At 46.9% G+C, this 20,538-nt stretch overlaps 2 protein-coding genes across 2 annotated transcripts in view; both read left to right on the top strand.

Moving 5' to 3' along the window:
- The window catches only part of LOC142191167 (uncharacterized), a 31,416-nt gene extending 22,868 nt beyond the window's left edge, over positions 1–8,548 (top strand). Inside the window, exon 4 of the mRNA XM_075262335.1 lies at positions 7,325–8,548. Coding sequence (XP_075118436.1) covers positions 7,325–8,357 — 1,033 coding nt within the window. The 3' untranslated portion in view covers positions 8,358–8,548. The remainder of the gene's footprint in view (positions 1–7,324) is intronic.
- LOC142189546 (uncharacterized) overlaps positions 1–20,538 on the top strand; it is a 158,006-nt gene that overhangs the window by 107,690 nt on the left and 29,778 nt on the right. The window lies entirely within an intron of this gene.

The following is a 20,538-nucleotide window of genomic DNA, read 5'->3' as shown; positions in this document are numbered from 1 at the left end:
AAAGGTAAAGAGCTCTGCATTTAGTACTTTTTGACCCCACACACAGTACAATCTGCCCCACAGTGACCCCCAAACAAAATACAATCTGCCCCACAGTGACCTCCACACAGTACAATCTGCTCCACAGTGGCCCCCACACAGTGCAATCTGCCCCACAGTGGCCCCCATACAGTACAATCTGCCCCACAATGGCCCCCACACAGTGCAATCTGCCCCACAGTGACCCCCACACAGTGCAATCTGCCCCACAGTGACCCCCACACAGTATAACCTGCCCCACAGTGACACCCACACAGTAACATCTGCCCCACAGTGACCCCCACGTAGTACAATCTGCCCCACAGTGACCCTACACAGTGCAATCTGCCCCACAATGGCCCCCACACAGTGCAATCTGCCCCACAGTGACCCCCACACAGTATAACCTGCCCCACAGCGACACCCACACAGTAACATCTGCCCCACAGTGACCCCCACGTAGTACAATCTGCCCCACAGTGACCCTACACAGTGCAATCTGCCCCACAGTGACCCCCACACAGTATAATCTGCCCCACAATGACCCCCACACAGTATAATCTGCCCCACAACGACCCCCACACAGTACAATCTACCCCACAATGACCCTCACACTGTACAATCTGCCCCACAGTGGCCCCCACACAGTACAATCTGCCCCACAGTGACCCCACACAGTACAATCTGCCCCACAGTGACCCCCACACAGTACAATCTGCCCCACAGTGACCCCCACTCAGTACAATCTGCCCCACAGTGACCCCCACACAGTACAATCTGCCCCACAGTGACCCCCAAACAGTGCAGTCTACCTCACAATGGCCCCCACACAGTACAATCTGTCCCACAGTGGGCCCCACACAATACAATCTGCCCTTCATTGGCCACTACACACAGTACAATCTGTCCCACAATGGCCCCCACACAGTATTAAATGTTCCACAGTAGCCCCCTCCCCAAACAGTATTAAAATGCTCCACAGTAGTCCCCCTCCCCATACAGAACACACACAAATCTACCTACCTGAAGACCCGCCGGGATTCCTTCTCTTGTTGATTACGGGCATTGATGACTTAAATCATCGCGCCTGCGCCGGGGTAGAGGTCACACTGCAGCGGACCGTGGCCTACACTGAAAGCTTGCAGATGTTTGTGCATTTGCACATCCAGCTGAAAGCAGGGATTGCTCACTAACGGAACTGGATTCCCTGTTAGGGTGCATGCACACTACGTAACGCCGGGCGTGTATGAGAGCCGTACACGCCGGCGTTACAGCAGGGCTGCCGAACACTTCCCATTCACTTCAATGGGAGCGCTCGTAAACGCCGCTGTTACGAGCGCTCCCATTGAAGTGAATGGGAAGTGTTCGGCAGCCCTGCTGTAACGCCGGCGTGTACGGCTCTCATACACGCCCGGCGTTACGTAGTGTGCATGCACCCTTAGAGTGCGATTCGGGCGACGGGGTGCGTGAAAGCAGAGGGAGCTCTACGTGCCCTCTCCGGCGTGCCATAGGTTCACCAGCACGGCTATAGGTAGATTATTCTTATACCAATGTAGTGACATATAGAGATATTTCTCTCCATATATTATACATATGCAGGGTAAATGTGATGAACACACCATCAGTTATGTATTTCCAGCCCCGCATAATATCACGTGCTCATATTAACCCTTCTTGCTGTATTTCTGGTTTAATCAAACCCTTTGTTTCCCAGAGAGGCGCCTACACAGGACTTTTTTTTACATACAAGTGTGAAAGTCATTAAAGGGGTTTTCCGGTCAGAAAATCTTTCTTTTTATAAAGGTGTGTTAGTGCTAGTCAGGGGTTAATAAGTGCACCCTATACCTTTAGTAGTTATTGGGGTGATTTCTGGGTGTCTCTGGTTTCTGCGGCATCCTCTGTGTTTGTTTACATGGTGATAGCTTCTTGCTGTGCAGCTTCATGTGTAGCTGCTGCACTAACTCCCTCTCGCTCAGCTCTCACCTCCTCTCTCACTCTGTTACAAAACCCTCCGTCTCACTAAGCCTTGCCCCATCTACCATCACTTTCTTGCTAAGCCTAGCCCCTCTCAATCTCACTGACTAGCGATCCCGCCCATTACTAGCCCTCCCCTGTCTCCCTGGCTAACCTATTCTGCCCACTACTAGAAGGCAGGGAGGAGCCGTAATTATAGATTATTTTTTTTTATCAAAGTAACTTAGAAGATAGGTGGGGGAAGGAGTTTATTTATCAGTTTATGCTGGACAACCCGTTTAAGTCAACAGGGAAATTGAGTGCTTTGTGCTTTGTCTTCTAACACTGTTGGTGGCCCTTCTGTCTCTGGAACAAAGGAAATATGGTTTTAGGACAATATTTCCCCAAAAAACATGCTACAGTTTTCCTGATAAAAATTCCTCTGGTGCACAAGGCGAAGACGCATGTTTCCAGTCCAATATTGTGCTGTTGAGAGCAAGGGAAAGGTTCAGACACTGGTTTCGCCACAAACACATCATACCCCCTGCCTGACACTGATCATCTGGTGAGGAATAATGACTGTTCATAGTTATTTGTTTTCAAGATGGAGGGTATATGGTATCACTCCAGTAGGAAGGTAAGAGGTGATCACAGGTGTGCCAAGCAGTTTGGTAAGGCAAGATTCTTCACAACGGTGACAGTGGTGGATATAGGTTAACAGTGTTTTGGGTGCGGTATCACTCAGACGTTGCGGGTTGCGACAACCCTATCAATCGAGCTTGGTACTAGATCAAGCTTTAAGATATGGTGAAAATTTCTTTGTTTGCTATCCTATCTTTTATTTGGCAATGGCTTCCAGCAGATGGCTGATGTAGAGAACTTCAACAACTTGATTAGGACTGCACGGATTGCAGACTCCCATGTGGCCAACAGGATACCAGAGACAGAGGGAGGAGCCACAATGCAAAGACCCCCAAAATGGAAGGAGAGGCAAAGCGGGAGTTGACCATAGCCTTTTGTCTTCAAGCCTTATCAGACTGTTCCTGTGAGTGGGAGAGGTAAAGTCATGCAGGGATTAAGAGACTCAGGTGCAAGTTGTTCAATGGTCCGGCCATAAGTGATAGAATCTGAGGACATTATTCCTGGAAAGACTTTGCCTGTGACAGGGGTAGCTGGATGCCATCCAGCAGTACCTATGCCCAAGGTTCATATGGCCTGGTGTGGTGGGGCTGGTATACAAGAAGGGAACGTGCCAAATGCATTACCTGTCATTGGATTGTTGGAGAATGTTTTGGGGGAATATGATGTCAGGGGGACAGTGTGTCTGGGAAGGAGAACAGGTGGCACTTAAACCTGTGCCAGAACCAGAGGTGTCCCCATGTAGGGGGAAGGTAATGAATTCCCTAGAAACCCTGAGAGACTGCCAGGAAGGAGTCCCTGAACTGGTACCTCAATGACCTGGGGTTGTGAGTGTGGATCTGCGAGATGCCAGAACTCCGGGAGACCCATAGCAGGCCAGAGGTAGCCAGATGTGCAGGGCTGAGAGCTGGAACCTTAGAATAGTCTCCACTCATACTGGAGGAGAAGAGGGTATTAGTGAGCCTGGAAGTGGTTCAGGTACCAAGGCCTGCCCTGGTCGGATAAGGCCGCAGAGGTCCGTGAGGAAGGTGAAGGTAAAAATCTCCTTCCTCCAAGCATGCTCTAAAAGACAAAGGCGTGATGAAGAGACCATGCCGTATGTATTTTCAGTCATGTATTTTTCTCCTGTGTAATATCATATGTTCATATTAACCCTTCTTGATCACAGGAATGCGGTATTTCTGGTTTAATTAAACCCTTTTTTCTCCAGAGAGGCGCCTACACAGGCCTTTGTTTACACACAAGTGCTAATATTGTTATGGTTTTATGATACTATTTGCCTAGGAGAACATGATGCAGTCACCCTGATAAATTCCTCAGATGCACCAGGTGAAGGCACATATCCAGTCCATATCTTGTGCAGTTGAGAGCAAGGGAAAGGTCCACACACTGAACAATTACCCAAAAGTAATATTTTATGTACTATATTGTACTTTATCTGTATTTGCTTGACAATCCATTGATATATATTTCTATATATATGTTAGTGGCTAGTACCGACCCACTCGGGTTAATAAATATATATAATTTCTAAAGCTCGTTTCGTATTATCCTATGAGCCTAGACACTCAAGGAACGTGAGCGGAAGGTAAGAAAGGTGATTACAGGTGTGCCAGTGGCTTTGGATTGCAAGATCCTTCACAGTAAGGAAACTGCTATTGATGCTTGGTGTGAGAAAAATCTACCATAGAAACTCATAGAGCCTCAGGCTCAGCAAGTACAGTCAGCAAGAGCATTGCTGACTTCTTGGGTTCAAGCCTTGGCGCATACATAATGAAAAAATGTGTAACAATAAAGCTTAAATTGATGGGAAATCATTACCAACCACAAGATAGAATTGTCACAATCTTTAACGTAGTTACTAAATGGCATAAATAAAAATGGCACAATTGTTTATTATATACAACCAGATAGAATATGGGCCTATTATTATATGGGGTCTGCTTATATGTAACTGTGCCCTGTTATAAAGGCCACGCCCCTTATCAAGGCCTCTCCCACTTTTGCTGTCCTGGTGGTCTTATATCAGGATCACTACCGCACGTGGACCATTTACTCTTATAGAACTGTGTGATTTTGCTAGTTAATAATAAAGCTTTTTTTTTGTTTACAGTCCATGTCTATTTGACCGTATTTGTAGCCAAGTCTAATCCTTTCTGCATCATTCCATTCATGTTCCTACAATATAGAATCCTATCATTTGGGGGCTTCTTTATAAGAGAATTTTCCTGATTGACCTACAAAGGATGGAAAGAGATGGGAACAAGATGGCGGAAAGTCTATTAAATCTCACCCTAGAGATCATCTACCAGCTTACTGGAGAGGTGAGAGATTCTGATGATGTCATCATGACATCATTCTTATCTATAGTAATAACAGATGATAGGACTGGAGAGGTGATGGACTCTGAACCTGTATGGAGTGAGATTTATTAATGTGTCTCCCCATATCCAGGATTACACAGTAGTGAAGAAGACCTCTAGTGGGCGCTGTCAGGCTCCTGTGTATGATGGATGGAGAGGAACCCTGAGCCCATTTCCAGGGCCTCCACCTCACCCTTTGAAACAGGAGGAGATCAATGGACAGAAGATCCTAGAAGTCACCAACAAGATGCTGGAGCTGCTGACTGGAGAGGTGACACTGCTGGGAATGCTGGGACATTATACAGTAACTGGAGGGGTCGGGGTGATAAGATAAGATATTCCTTTAATAGTCCCACAATGGGGAAATTTCAGTGATACAGTTTCATAGATGGTACAGTAGTATATAACAAGAGAGAAACACATAGAAGCTCATGGCAGATAGAGAAATCCTAGGAATCATAGCAACTAAAAAAGAAAGAAACACAGACATACTGCAGGATCATTTAGTTCTCTGTGCAGATTGATGTTAATAATAATAATTATAATAATAATAATAATAATACAGCCGACTTGGTTGTAGGACACGAGGAGGGGGGTCACAGCATGTGGATATAACAAGCAGAAATTTTTTGCAGAGGTGAGGACATATGCAGCTATCATGATAACATGTGGCAGTTCCTTTGGTAGGTGGTGAGATCTCCTACTCACAGCTGATAGTTCGGTATCTTGCATCAGCACTATTGTCCTTTTAACTGTAACTGTATCATTGTGTTGTCAGGTTCCTATAAGATGTCAGGATGTCGCTGTCTATTTCTCCATGGAGGAGTGGGAGTATTTAGAAGGACACAAGGATCTGTACAAGGAGGTGATGATGGAGGACCACCAGCCCCTCACATCAGCAGGTAATAGACATGACTATATACACATGGACTTCCATTATTTGTATGTACAGAATGAATTCAGTCCCTGTCTGTGTTTCCTACAGGTAGATCCAGTAAGAGGACAACACCGGAGAGATGTCCCAGTCCTCTTCTTCCACAGGATGATCAGGTAGATGGAGATATTCCCTATGATGTGTAGACGGGCTGTGAAGTCCTTGTGGTCAGTCTTGTTGTATCCAGCAGTATTAGATGGTTATATACATGGGCGGTGTCATTGAGCCGCCATCTAATATGTTTCTCCGGCTTCTCACAGACCTGCAGCTACTGTCAGGACATCTTTCATCTTCCTGCGGATTAATGATCTAGAACATTCTCTGTGACTTCCCCATTTGTCCGGTGAATTTTACATTATTTGTTTCACAGATTTTCCATCAGGATAAAGATGTGAGCGACATTAATGCTATATCTATGAGAATACAGGAAGATCCCGATGTGAGTGGTGATGAGGAGTGTGAGGAGGACATTCCTACAGGGAACCGCCCAGGTGAGGAGTCACTACAGAGCAGTCTCAGATTCTTCATATTCACTGTATACAACAATTTTGTGTTAGACTATCGTTATGTGTTTTGTAATTTTTTTCAGTAAATCAAAATGTATGATATGATAGTTAGGGCTAGTTCACACGGGCATAGAGGGGGCGGATTATGGCACGTAATCCACGTGATAATCCACCCCCTCACAATGGTGGTCTATGTAGACCACCAGTCTACTTTTACCGTGAGCGGCATGCTGCCGCTCACAGAAAAAAAGAAGCGGGCTGCCCTTTCTTCAGGAGGATTCCGAGCCGCGGTGTCCGCCTCAAAGCAGCAACCTCCAGAGTCGGCCCATTCATTTGAGCCATCTCCGGAAGGGGAAGCCGCGATTGTCGGAAGCCGCGAATACTGATTTCAAGCCACAAAACGCTGTGAGGACAGAAAAGTAAAGACATGATGGTGCGAAAATCATGATATGTTGATCTCATACCATAGCGCGGAAAACACACGGACCCCATTCTAATCTATGGGTTCCGTGTGGTTTCATTGCTCGCCACTTTTTAATGCACTCAGTAATGGGTCCCCAAGCGGACTCCTCGAATGGAATACCGAATGCAGATGTGAACCAGGACTTAAGGTTTCAATATTGAAAGATAATATTTGTTTTATTCTTGGCAGATGACTGTACCAGGAGCTCAGAGGTACATCCGATATCTTCAGATCCTACTGGAGATGATGGTGGAATCACACAACAACCAAATGAAATGCACAAGCTTGCTAGTACCCCAGATATACCCCCAGCCCAGGTCCAATCACAGTCTGTTAAGAAAAATAAAATTCACAGAAGGGAAAAGAATAAAAGATTTTATGCAGGAGAGAAGCCATATTCATGTTCAGAATGTGGGAAACGTTTTACCTATCAATCAGTTCTTTTTAGACATCAGAGAACTCACACAGGAGAGAAGCCATTGTCATGTTCAGAATGTGGCAAAATTTTTAAGGAGAACTCAAAACTTGTTAGACATCAGAGAAATCACAATGGAGTGAAATCATTTTCGTGTTCAGAATGTGGAAAAAATTTTAAGGAGAAATCGAAACTTGTTATACATCAAAGAATTCACACAGGAGAGAAGCCATATTCATGCTCAGAATGTGGCAAATCTTTTATACAGAAAGCACATTTTTGTCGACATCAGAAAACTCACATGAGTGAGAAACCATTTTCATGTTCAGAATGTGACAAATGTTTTAGTTATAAATCACGTCTTGTTACACATCAGAGACTTCACACGGGGGAGACGCCGTTTTCGTGTTCAGATTGTGGCAAATATTTTAGTTATAAATCAGATCTTGTTATACATCTTAGAACTCACACAGGGGAGAAGCCATATTCATGTTCAGAATGTGGCAAATGTTTTAGCTTTAAATCCCATTTGCTTCGACATCAGAGAAGTCACATCGGGGGGACGCAATTTTCATGTTCAGAATGTGGCAAATGTTTTAAGGAGAAATCATATCTTGTAACACATCAAAGACTTCACACAGGAGAAACACCATTTGCTTGTTCAGAATGTGGTAAATGTTTTACCTATAAATCGCATCTTGTTAATCATCAGAGAATTCACACAGGAGAGAAGCCATTTTCTTGTTCAGAATGTGCGAAATGTTTTAGCAGTAAATCAGCTCTTGTCGAACATCAAAGAATTCACACAGGGGAGAATCTATTTTCATGTTCAGAATGTGGGAAATCTTTTAGTCGGGAGTCTCATTTATTTAATCATCAGAGAACTCACACAGGGGAGAAGCCATTTTTATGTCCCGATTGTGGGAAAACTTTTAGGGAAAAATCTAAACTTGTTAGACATCAGAAAATTCACACAGGGGAGAAGCCATTCTCATGTCCAGAATGTGCAAAATCTTTTATTTTCAAATCACATCTTGTTCGACATCAAAAACGTCACATAGCTTGACATCATGTAATGTAAACCATATAATCTTGGGTGTATAGGCCCTACAGGTTCCACAAATGCTAGTGGACTGCTACTCAACTCAATCTGGAGAAGAAAGGTACTTGCATTTACTGCACCCGTCTATGTTTGTGCCTGTATTTGTGCTGCTTTTAGAATCCTTATGTTATGAAAAAGGTTGTCAGTGTTCAATAAAAATGGGCTGATTTAGAAACGAAGAAGACATTTTTGTGCGCAGAATCTAGAAAAGTATTTTATTAGAAATTTAGATAATGGGTAACTCAGTGTTGCTTCCACATTCAGTCGGATACTAGATGATCTGATGACAGATTATAACTAGGGTTGAGCGATTGGGATCAGAAAAGATCGGATTCCGATCGGCAATCGAGCAAATTTCACGATCGAGATCGGAATTCCGACCCGATCTTTTCCAGTGGGATCGAGATCGGAGGTTATCTCAAGATCGGCTCAACCCTAAAAGTGACTTTTCCCATAGAAAAGCATTGACTAGGGTTGAAGATCGGGATCAGAAAAGATTGGATTCCGATCGGCGATCGAGCAAATTTCACGATCGGGATCGAGATCGACTGGAAAATGATCGGAAATCGGATTTTAAAATCGATCTTGAAATCTCAAGAATGGCTCAACCCTAATTATAACGTTTCGAAGCTCCCAGCTTCTTCTTCAGATATAACTAAAAACAATTTCTGAAGGCTGCACATTTATGTACAACAGGACAATTAGGGATAGAATTTTAGGAGGGAAGGGGGAAGAGGCTTATTGGTATATACACGCAAACAGTTCCCAGGTTCTTATCTTTATGGATGTCTAAGTTCAGTGATTTCTGTAGGATGACATGAACCCATGTGAAAGATTCATTCCATTCTCCAGAGTGTTAAATAGGGTCATGCACTTGTACTCATAAATCTGTCTCTGTTTCCTTTTATTTAAAATTACCTCTTAAAATCTAAATTTTCATGTCATTGGTGATATTATGATCTTCATTACAGAAATGTTTTGACACAGGAAGGTCCAGTCTTTGTTCTCTAATCGTATGGCGATGTGCGTTCGGATACTAGGGAATCTTGTGATGTTAGTAATGATAGATATTTTCTGTGTAGAGGGAGTGTTAGAATTGCTGAAGGTAATTTCCAATAACAGCTGATAGGGAAAGAGAAGACCGAGATAGTGAGACCTAAAACTAGGCCCACCCCGTGCCCCTACCTATTTGCTGCAACTGTTCTAATGACAGAGACAACTGGAAGACAAAACCTACTCTAGATAAGTGTTGCACAGGACAAGACACAACACAGAAGGGGAGTCAGCAAGCCAAGGGTCAAACCAGAGGTAAAAAAAACAGTACCAAATCGCAATACAAAAGAGTAGTCAAAAAGCAGAGGTCAGTGAATACAATACAAGAGATTAGAAAAACATTGAGCAAGGTGAGAGACACAATAGCCAGCAACCATGTGTGGACTGATGGCCAGTTACGGAAGTCCAGAACCTGCCCCAGGCTTGGCAGATAAGCTGTCAATCACAAGCACACAAAAGTTAACCCTAACAGTCCAGGAGCAGGTAATCATAAGCGGATATGCCTCCTGCGCCGTACTCCGGCCTCATTCGAACAAGTGAGGACGTAACAAGGAGCCTCGAGACCTATGTAGTGACTCAATCTGCGTCTGATTTGCAGTTAGTGAGAGGGCAGTGAAAAAATGAGACCAATGGTGGCCGGTGACATCTTTTATATTTGAGGACATGGATACCAACTTATCTCCACTACTTACAGCGTAGTGGGTGAGTCCGTGTAACAAAACATTGACCAAATCTATTGTCTCTTTGATCTTGGGGCTGCAAGGGCAGACCATATTGTCAGCACAAGTCCAGGAGAATGTTTTTAGCCACAAAGGAAAGCTGAAATGGGAAGAAACCTTTCTGACAATGAGTAACACCTCCTTTATGCTGTGCAATGTACTGGGAAGCTGGAAAACAATTCAGAACGAGGTGCAATTGGAGAAAAAATGCATTTGCGCCATTTTCATGAGGGTTTAATTTTTACAGCATTCACTGTTTGGTACAAATGACATGTTACCTGTATTCTGCGTGTCAGTACAAACACGGCGATACCAAATTTATATAGTATTTGTAATGTTTTGATACTTTTTAAAAAATGAAAAACTTTGCAAAATAGAAAAAAAACTTTGTCGTCATATTCTGACACCTGTAACTTTTTCATATTTACATGTATGGAGCTGGGTGCGGTGTCTTTTTATGCGGGACAAGATGACGTTTCTATTGATACTATTTGGGGAAAGATGGTTTGATCACTTTTTATTACATTTTTTAATAGGAGGCAAAGTGTTGAAAAAAACGCTATTTGGCTATTTTTATTTTTTTTGCCGCTACACCGTTTGCAGTATGGGATAAATGTTTTAATATTTTAATAGTTCGGGCATTTTGGAGCGCAGGGAGACCTACTAATGTGTTTATGTTTAATGTTCTTTATTTACTTTTATATCTGATCTAGGGAAAGGGGGGTGATTTGAACTTTTATATTTTTGGAATTTTTTAAATACTTTTAAAAACTTTTTTTTTTCTTCCTCTACCCCTTAGGTACCTTGAAATCTAGGGGGTGTGATCGCTCATACAATACTACAGTATTGTAGTGAATAGCAAAATCACAGCAGTTCTATTAGACGCTGCCTCTGGCATCCTGCAATAGAACCAATGCTATGACAATCCTGGAAGCCTTCAATAGGCTTCCGGCGGTCACAGCAACCAATCACCGCCCTCCGGTGACGTTCAGGAGGGCGGCGATCGGCGGAAAATGGCAGCGCTCGTCTCGCCTGCACAATTTACATGCAGCGGTCGCGTTTGACCGCAGTTTGTAAAGGGTTAACAGCAGCAATGGTGGAAATGGAAATGCCTGGAGATGAGCCGGTGTCAGGGTGAGGCGGGGGCCCTTCTAACCAGGAGATTCCTCAACTTTGGTGGTCGTTTATATGCGAGAAAGAGGCAAATCGGAGAATATTATATTTAGTTTATTGTCCCTGTGAAATATTGGTCAAAGGTCAGCAGCAATTTTCCTAAGTGATTCATTAGATGATAACATGTAACCACTAGGGGCGCCCTGCTGTTATCCTCCATGTAGTATGTAACCACTAGGGGCGCCCTGCTGTTTTCCTTCATGTAGTATGTGACCACTAGGGGCGCCCTGCTGTTTTCCTCCATGTAGTATGTAACCACTAGGGGCGCCCTGCTGTTTTCCTTCATGTAATATGTAACTACTAGGGGTGCCCTGTTGTTATACTCCATGTAGTATGTAACCACTAGGGGCGCACTGTTGTTATCCTTCATGTAGTATGTAACCACTAGGGGCACCCTACTCTTATCCCCCATTTAGTATGTAACCACTAGGAGCACCCTGCTGTTTTCCTCCATGTAGTACATAACCACTACGGGTGCCCTACTGTTATACTCCATGTAGTATGTAACCACTAGGGGCGCCCTGCTGTTTTCCTTCATGTAGTATGTAACCACTAGGGGCGCCCTGCTGTTATCCTTCATGTAGTATGTAACCACTAGGGGCGCACTGCTGTTTTCCTTCATGTAGCATGTGACCACTAGGGGCGCAGTGCTGTTTTCCTTCATATCGTATGTAACCACTAGGGGCGCCCTGCTGTTTTCCTTCATGTAATATGTAACTACTAGGGGCGCCCTGCTGTTTTCCTTCATGTAGTATGTATCCACTAGGGGCGCCCTGCTGTTTTCCTTCATGTAGTATGTAACCACTAGGGGCACCCTACTCTTACCCCCCATTTAGTATGTAACCACTAGGAGCGCACTGCTGTTATCCTCCATGTAGTACGTAACCACTAGGGGTGCCCTACTGTTATACTCCATGTAGTATGTAACCAATAGGGACGTCCTGTTGCTATCCTCCATGTACTATGTAACCACTAGGGGCGCCCTGCTGTTTTCCTTCATGTAATTTGTAACCACTAGGGGCGCCCTGCTGTTTTCCTTCATGTAGCATGTGACCACTAGGGGCACCCTGCTGTTTTCCTTCATGTAGTATGTGACCACTAGGGGCGCCCTGCTGTTTTCCTTCATGTAATTTGTAACCACTAGGGGCGCACTGCTGTTTTCCTTCATGTAGCATGTGACCACTAGGGGCGCCCTGCTGTTTTCCTTCATGTAGTATGTGACCACTAGGGGCGCCCTGCTGTTTTCCTTCATGTAGTATGTGACCACTAGGGGCGCCCTGCTGTTATCCTTCATGTAGTATGTAACCACTAGGGGCGCACTGCTGTTTTCCTTCATGTAGTATGTCACCACTAAGGGCGCACTGCTGTTTTCCTTCATGTAGTATGTGACCACTAGGGGCGCCCTGCTGTTTTCCTTCATGTAGTATGTAACCACTAGGGGCGCCCTGCTGTTATACTCCATGTAGTATGTGACCACTAGGGGCACCCTACTCTTATCCCCCATTTAGTATGTAACCACTAGGGGCGCCCTGCTGTTTTCCTTCATGTAGTATGTGACCACTAGGGGCGCAGTGCTGTTTTCCTTCATGTAGTATGTGACCACTAGGGGCGCACTGCTGTTTTCCTTCATGTAGTATGTAACCACTAGGGGCGCACTGCTGTTTTCCTTCATGTAGCATGTGACCACTAGGGGCGCCCTGCTGTTTTCCTTCATGTAGTATGTGACCACTAGGGGCGCAGTGCTGTTTTCCTTCATGTAGTATGTGACCACTAGGGGCGCCCTGCTGTTATCCTTCATGTAGTATGTAACCACTAGGGGCGCCCTGTTGTTATACTCCATGTAGTATGTAACCAATAGGGGCGCACTGTTATCCTTCATGTAGTATGTAACCACTAGGGGCACCCTACTCTTATCCCCCATTTAGTATGTAACCACTAGGGGCGCCCTGCTGTTTTCCTTCATGTAGCATGTGACCACTAGGGGCGCCCTGCTGTTTTCCTTCATGTAGTATGTGACCACTAGGGGCGCAGTGCTGTTTTCCTTCATGTAGTATGTCACCACTAGGGGCGCACTGCTGTTTTCCTTCATGTAGTATGTAACCACTAGGGGCGCCCTGCTGTTTTCCTTCATGTAATTTGTAACCACTAGGGGCGCACTGCTGTTTTCCTTCATGTATATGTAACCGCTAGGGGCGCCCTGCTGTTTTCCTTCATGTATCATGTGACCACTAGGGGCGCCCTGCTGTTTTCCTTCATGTAGTATGTGACCACTAGGGGCGCCCTGCTGTTTTCCTTCATGTAGTATGTGACCACTAGGGGCGCCCTGCTGTTTTCCTTCATGTAGTATGTCACCACTAGGGGCGCACTGCTGTTTTCCTTCATGTAGTATGTGACCATTAGGGGCGCCCTGCTGTTTTCCTTCATGTAGTATGTCACCACTAGGGGCACCCTACTCTTATCCCCCATTTAGTATGTAACCACTAGGGGCGCCTGCTGTTTTCCTTCATGTAGTATGTGACCACTAGGGGCGCAGTGCTGTTTTCCATCATGTAGTATGGCACCACTAGGGGCGCCCTGCTGTTTTCCTTCATGTAGTATATGACCACTAGGGGCGCCCTGCTGTTTTCCTTCATGTAGTATGTGACCACTAGGGGCGCCCTGCTGTTTTCCTTCATGTAGTATGTAACCACTAGGGGCGCCCTGCTGTTTTCCTTCATGTAGTATGTGACCACTAGGGGCGCAGTGCTGTTTTCCGTCATGTAGTATGTGACCACTAGGGGCGCCCTGCTGCTTTCCTTCATGTAGTATGTCACCACTAGGGGCGCACTGCTGTTTTCCTTCATGTAGTATGTGACCACTAGGGGCGCCCTGCTGTTTTCCTTCATGTAGTATGGCACCACTAGGGGCGCCCTGCTGTTTTCCTTCATGTAGTATGTCACCACTAGGGGCGCCCTGCTGTTTTCCTTCATGTAGTATGTGACCACTAGGGGCGCCCTGCTGTTTTCCTTCATGTAGTATGTGACCACTAGGGGCACTCTACTCTTATCCCCCATTTAGTATGTAACCACTAGGAGCGCACTGCTGTTATCCTCCATGTAGTATGTGACCACTAGGGGCGCAGTGCTGTTTTCCTTCATGTAGTATGTGACCACTAGGGGCGCCCTGCTGTTTTCCTTCATGTAGTATGTGACCACTAGGGGCGCAGTGCTGTTTTCCTTCATGTAGTATGTGACCACTAGGGGCGCCCTGCTGTTTTCCTTTATGTAGTATGTGACCACTAGGGGCGCCCTGCTGTTTTCCTTCATGTAGTATGTCACCACTAGGGGCGCACTGCTGTTTTCCTTCATGTAGTATGTGACCACTAGGGGCGCAGTGCTGTTTTCCTTCATAAAGTATGTGACCACTAGGGGCGCCCTGCTGTTATACTCCATGTAGTATGTGACCACTAGGGGCGCCCTGCTGTTTTCCTTCATGTAGTATGTAACCACTAGGGGCGCACTGCTGTTTTCCTTCATGTAGTATGTCACCACTAGGGGCGCCCTGCTGTTATCCTTCATGTAGTATGTGACCACTAGGGGCGCCCTGCTGTTATCCTTCATGTACTATGTGACCACTAGGGGCGCCCTGCTGTTATCCTTCATGTAGTATGTGACCACTAGGGGCGCCCTGCTTTTATACTCCATGTAGTATGTGACCACTAGGGGCGCCCTGCTGTTTTCCTTCATGTAGTATGTGACCACTAGGGGCGCAGTGCTGTTTTCCTTCATGTAGTATGTGACCACTAGGGGCGCAGTGCTGTTTTCCTTCATGTAGTATGTGACCACTAGGGGCGCCCTGCTGTTATACTCCATGTAGTATGTGACCACTAGGGGCGCACTGCTGTTTTCCTTCATGTAGTATGTGACCACTAGGGGCGCCCTGCTGTTATACTCCATGTAGTATGTGACCACTAGGGGCGCCCTGCTGTTTTCCTTTATGTAGTATGTGACCACTAGGGGCGCCCTGCTGTTTTCCTTCATGTAGTATGTCACCACTAGGGGCGCCCTGCTGTTTTCCTTCATGTAGTATGTAACCACTAGGGGCGCACTGCTGTTTTCCTTCATGTAGTATGTCACCACTAGGGGCGCCCTGCTGTTATACTCCATGTAGTATGTGACCACTAGGGGCGCCCTGCTGTTTTCCTTCATGTAGTATGTGACCACTAGGGGCGCCCTGCTGTTTTCCTTCATGTAGTATGTGACCACTAGGGGCGCCCTGCTGTTTTCCTTCATGTAGTATGTAACCACTAGGGGCGCCCTGCTGTTTTCCTTCATGTAGTATGTGACCACTAGGGGCGCACTGCTGTTTTCCTTCATGTAGTATGTGACCACTAGGGGCGCCCTGCTGTTATACTCCATGTAGTATGTGACCACTAGGGGCGCCCTGCTGTTTTCCTTTATGTAGTATGTGACCACTAGGGGCGCCCTGCTGTTTTCCTTCATGTAGTATGTGACCACTAGGGGCGCAGTGCTGTTTTCCATCATGTAGTATGGCACCACTAGGGGCGCCCTGCTGTTTTCCTTTATGTAGTATGTGACCACTAGGGGCGCCCTGCTGTTTTCCTTCATGTAGTATGTAACCACTAGGGGCGCACTGCTGTTTTCCTTCATGTAGTATGTCACCACTAGGGGCGCCCTGCTGTTATACTCCATGTAGTATGTGACCACTAGGGGCGCCCTGCTGTTTTCCTTCATGTAGTATGTGACCACTAGGGGCGCCCTGCTATTTTCCTTCATGTAGTATGTGACCACTAGGGGCGCCCTGCTGTTTTCCTTCATGTAGTATGTAACCACTAGGGGCGCCCTGCTGTTATCCTTCATGTAGTATGTAACCACTAGGGGCGCCCTGCTGTTTTCCTTCATGTAGTATGTGACCACTAGGGGCGCACTGCTGTTTTCCTTCATGTAGTATGTGACCACTAGGGGCGCCCTGCTGTTATACTCCATGTAGTATGTGACCACTAGGGGCGCCCTGCTGTTTTCCTTTATGTAGTATGTGACCACTAGGGGCGCCCTGCTGTTTTCCTTCATGTAGTATGTAACCACTAGGGGCGCCCTGCTGTTTTCCTTCATGTAGTATGTCACCACTAGGGGCGCCCTGCTGTTATCCTTCATGTAGTATGTGACCACTAGGGGCGCCCTGCTGTTATCCTTCATGTAGTATGTAACCACTAGGGGCGCACTGCTGTTTTCCTTCATGTAGTATGTCACCACTAGGGGCGCCCTGCTGTTTTCCTTCATGTAGTATGTAACCACTAGGGGTGCCCTGCTGTTTTCCTTCATGTAGTATGTCACCACTAGGGGCGCCCTGCTGTTTTCCTTTATGTAGTATGTGACCACTAGGGGCGCCCTGCTGTTTTCCTTCATGTAGTATGTGACCACTAGGGGCGCCCTGCTGTTATACTCCATGTAGTATGTCACCACTAGGGGCGCCCTGCTGTTATACTCCATGTAGTATGTGACCACTAGGGGCGCCCTGCTGTTATACTCCATGTAGTATGTGACCACTAGGGGTGCAGTGCTGTTATCCTTCATGTAGTATGTAACCACTAGGGGCGCACTGCTGTTTTCCTTCATGTAGTATGTGACCACTAGGGGCGCCCTGCTGTTATACTCCATGTAGTATGTGACCACTAGGGGCGCCCTGCTGTTTTCCTTCATGTAGTATGTGACCACTAGGGGCGCCCTGCTGTTTTCCTTCATGTAGTATGTGACCACTAGGGGCGCCCTGCTGTTTTCCTTCATGTACTATGTCACCACTAGGGGCGCCCTGCTGTTATCCTTCATGTAGTATGTGACCACTAGGGGCGCCCTGCTGTTATCCTTCATGTAGTATGTGACCACTAGGGGCGCCCTGCTGTTATCCTTCATGTAGTATGTGACCACTAGGGGCGCACTGCTGTTTTCCTTCATGTAGTATGTCACCACTAGGGGCGCCCTGCTGTTTTCCTTCATGTAGTATGTGACCACTAGGGGCGCCCTGCTGTTATCCTTCATGTCGTATGTCACCACTAGGGGCGCCCTGCTGTTATCCTTCATGTCGTATGTAACCACTAGGGGCGCCCTGCTGTTATCCTTCATGTAGTATGTGACCACTAGGGGCGCCCTGCTGTTTTCCTTCATGTAGTATGTGACCACTAGGGGCGCAGTGCTGTTTTCCTTCATGTAGTATGTAACCACTAGGGGCGCCCTGCTGTTTTCCTTCATGTAGTATGTGACCACTAGGGGCGCCCTGCTGTTTTCCTTCATGTAGTATGTAACCACTAGGGGCGCCCTGCTGTTATCCTTCATGTAGTATGTAACCACTAGGGGCGCCCTGCTGTTTTCCTTCATGTAGTATGTGACCACTAGGGGCGCACTGCTGTTTTCCTTCATGTAGTATGTGACCACTAGGGGCGCCCTGCTGTTATACTCCATGTAGTATGTGACCACTAGGGGCGCCCTGCTGTTTTCCTTTATGTAGTATGTGACCACTAGGGGCGCCCTGCTGTTTTCCTTCATGTAGTATGTAACCACTAGGGGCGCCCTGCTGTTTTCCTTCATGTAGTATGTCACCACTAGGGGCGCCCTGCTGTTATCCTTCATGTAGTATGTGACCACTAGGGGCGCCCTGCTGTTATCCTTCATGTAGTATGTAACCACTAGGGGCGCACTGCTGTTTTCCTTCATGTAGTATGTCACCACTAGGGGCGCCCTGCTGTTTTCCTTCATGTAGTATGTAACCACTAGGGGTGCCCTGCTGTTTTCCTTCATGTAGTATGTCACCACTAGGGGCGCCCTGCTGTTTTCCTTCATGTAGTATGTGACCACTAGGGGCGCCCTGCTGTTATACTCCATGTAGTATGTCACCACTAGGGGCGCCCTGCTGTTATACTCCATGTAGTATGTGACCACTAGGGGCGCCCTGCTGTTATACTCCATGTAGTATGTGACCACTAGGGGTGCAGTGCTGTTATCCTTCATGTAGTATGTAACCACTAGGGGTGCACTGCTGTTTTCCTTCATGTAGTATGTGACCACTAGGGGCGCCCTGCTGTTATACTCCATGTAGTATGTGACCACTAGGGGCGCCCTGCTGTTTTCCTTCATGTAGTATGTGACCACTAGGGGCGCCCTGCTGTTTTCCTTCATGTAGTATGTGACCACTAGGGGCGCCCTGCTGTTTTCCTTCATGTACTATGTCACCACTAGGGGCGCCCTGCTGTTATCCTTCATGTAGTATGTGACCACTAGGGGCGCCCTGCTGTTATCCTTCATGTAGTATGTGACCACTAGGGGCGCCCTGCTGTTATCCTTCATGTAGTATGTGACCACTAGGGGCGCACTGCTGTTTTCCTTCATGTAGTATGTCACCACTAGGGGCGCCCTGCTGTTTTCCTTCATGTAGTATGTGACCACTAGGGGCGCCCTGCTGTTATCCTTCATGTCGTATGTCACCACTAGGGGCGCCCTGCTGTTATCCTTCATGTCGTATGTAACCACTAGGGGCGCCCTGCTGTTATCCTTCATGTAGTATGTGACCACTAGGGGCGCCCTGCTGTTTTCCTTCATGTAGTATGTGACCACTAGGGGCGCAGTGCTGTTTTCCTTCATGTAGTATGTAACCACTAGGGGCGCCCTGCTGTTTTCCTTCATGTAGTATGTGACCACTAGGGGCGCCCTGCTGTTTTCCTTCATGTAGCATGTGACCACTAGGGGCGCAGTGCTGTTTTCCTTCATGTAGCATTTGACCACTAGGGGCGCACTGCTGTTTTCCTTCATGTAGTATGTAACCACTAGGGGCGCCCTGCTGTTTTCCTTCATGTAGTATGTGACCACTAGGGGCGCAGTGCTGTTTACCTTCATGTAGTATGTGACCACTAGGGGCGCCCTGCTGTTTTCCTTCATGTAGTATGTGACCACTAGGGGCGCCCTGCTGTTTTCCTTCATGTAGTATGTGACCACTAGGGGCGCAGTGCTGTTTTCCTTCATGTAGTATGTGACCACTAGGGGCGCAGTGCTGTTTTCCTTCATGTAGTATGTGACCACTAGGGGCGCCCTGCTGTTTTCCTTCATGTAGTATGTGACCACTAGGGGCGCCCTGCTGTTTTCCTTCATGTAGTATGTGACCACTAGGGGCGCAGTGCTGTTTTCCTTCATGTAGCATTTGACCACTAGGGGCGCCCTGCTGTTTTCCTTCATGTAGTATGTGACCACTAGGGGCGCAGTGCTGTTTTCCTTCATGTAGTATGTGACCACTAGGGGCGCAGTGCTGTTTTCCTTCATGTAGTATGTGACCACTAGGGGCGCCCTGCTGTTATCCTTCATGTAGTATGTGACCACTAGGGGCGCCCTGCTGTTTTCCTTCATGTAGTATGTCACCACTAGGGGGTGTCTTGTTGTATTTTTGCTCTCTCTCAGGTATTCCTCAGGGTGTAAGATGGCGGTGATGAATCTCCATTCTCAGGGTTGCTTTGCTCCTCGCTCATGTGAAGGCGGCCTTAGTGTGATGGTGGGATCTCCTCATGAGCGCGGAGGCTTTTACCTCAGCACTGTGGCCAGTAGCAGGCGCCATTGCTGTGACTTGAGAATCTCACCCATCTGCTTATCTTACCTACAAGACGTCGCCACACAAACCTATAAAATATTACCTGAAGAAGTTGTGACCAGTGAAATGTCCAGAAATGTCACCATGGAAGGACAAATAAAGCTTCACTATACAAAAGAGAATTCATCCCAATGTTAGAGAAGCTCCAGTAGGGGGCGCTGCAGACACCAGGCAGATGAGGGCAGTGACTGGGAGAGCCTGAAACACCGCACAGATAATAAGACAGCGCCACCTGGTGGAGCCTCAGCACAGCGCCACCTGCTGGAGCCTCAGCACAGCGCCACCTGGTGGAGCGGCCGCTAATCACTATAGTCAGCTCACAGGCCGCCTCAGTGTCGCCCCTGGTTACAGGACCTGGGCATGTCACATCTAGGGGAGGAGTCACAGAGTCACATGATCTGGTCCTGCGCGTACTAAATTATCCGCTCAATGGATACGAAAGGGTTAAAGGACATTGTAAATGTCATGTGATCGGTCACGTGTGTGGGAGGAGCCAGGCTCCAGGTTCAGCAGGGGGAGGAGTTTCCTGAAGTTCTTTCTCCATAAAATGACCTGATGAGAAGGTAACAGAGAGC

This window comes from Leptodactylus fuscus, chromosome 1 (assembly GCF_031893055.1).
Source record: "Leptodactylus fuscus isolate aLepFus1 chromosome 1, aLepFus1.hap2, whole genome shotgun sequence".
NCBI classification, from domain to species: Eukaryota; Metazoa; Chordata; class Amphibia; order Anura; family Leptodactylidae; genus Leptodactylus; species Leptodactylus fuscus.
This window is presented reverse-complemented; position numbering and strand designations above follow the sequence as displayed.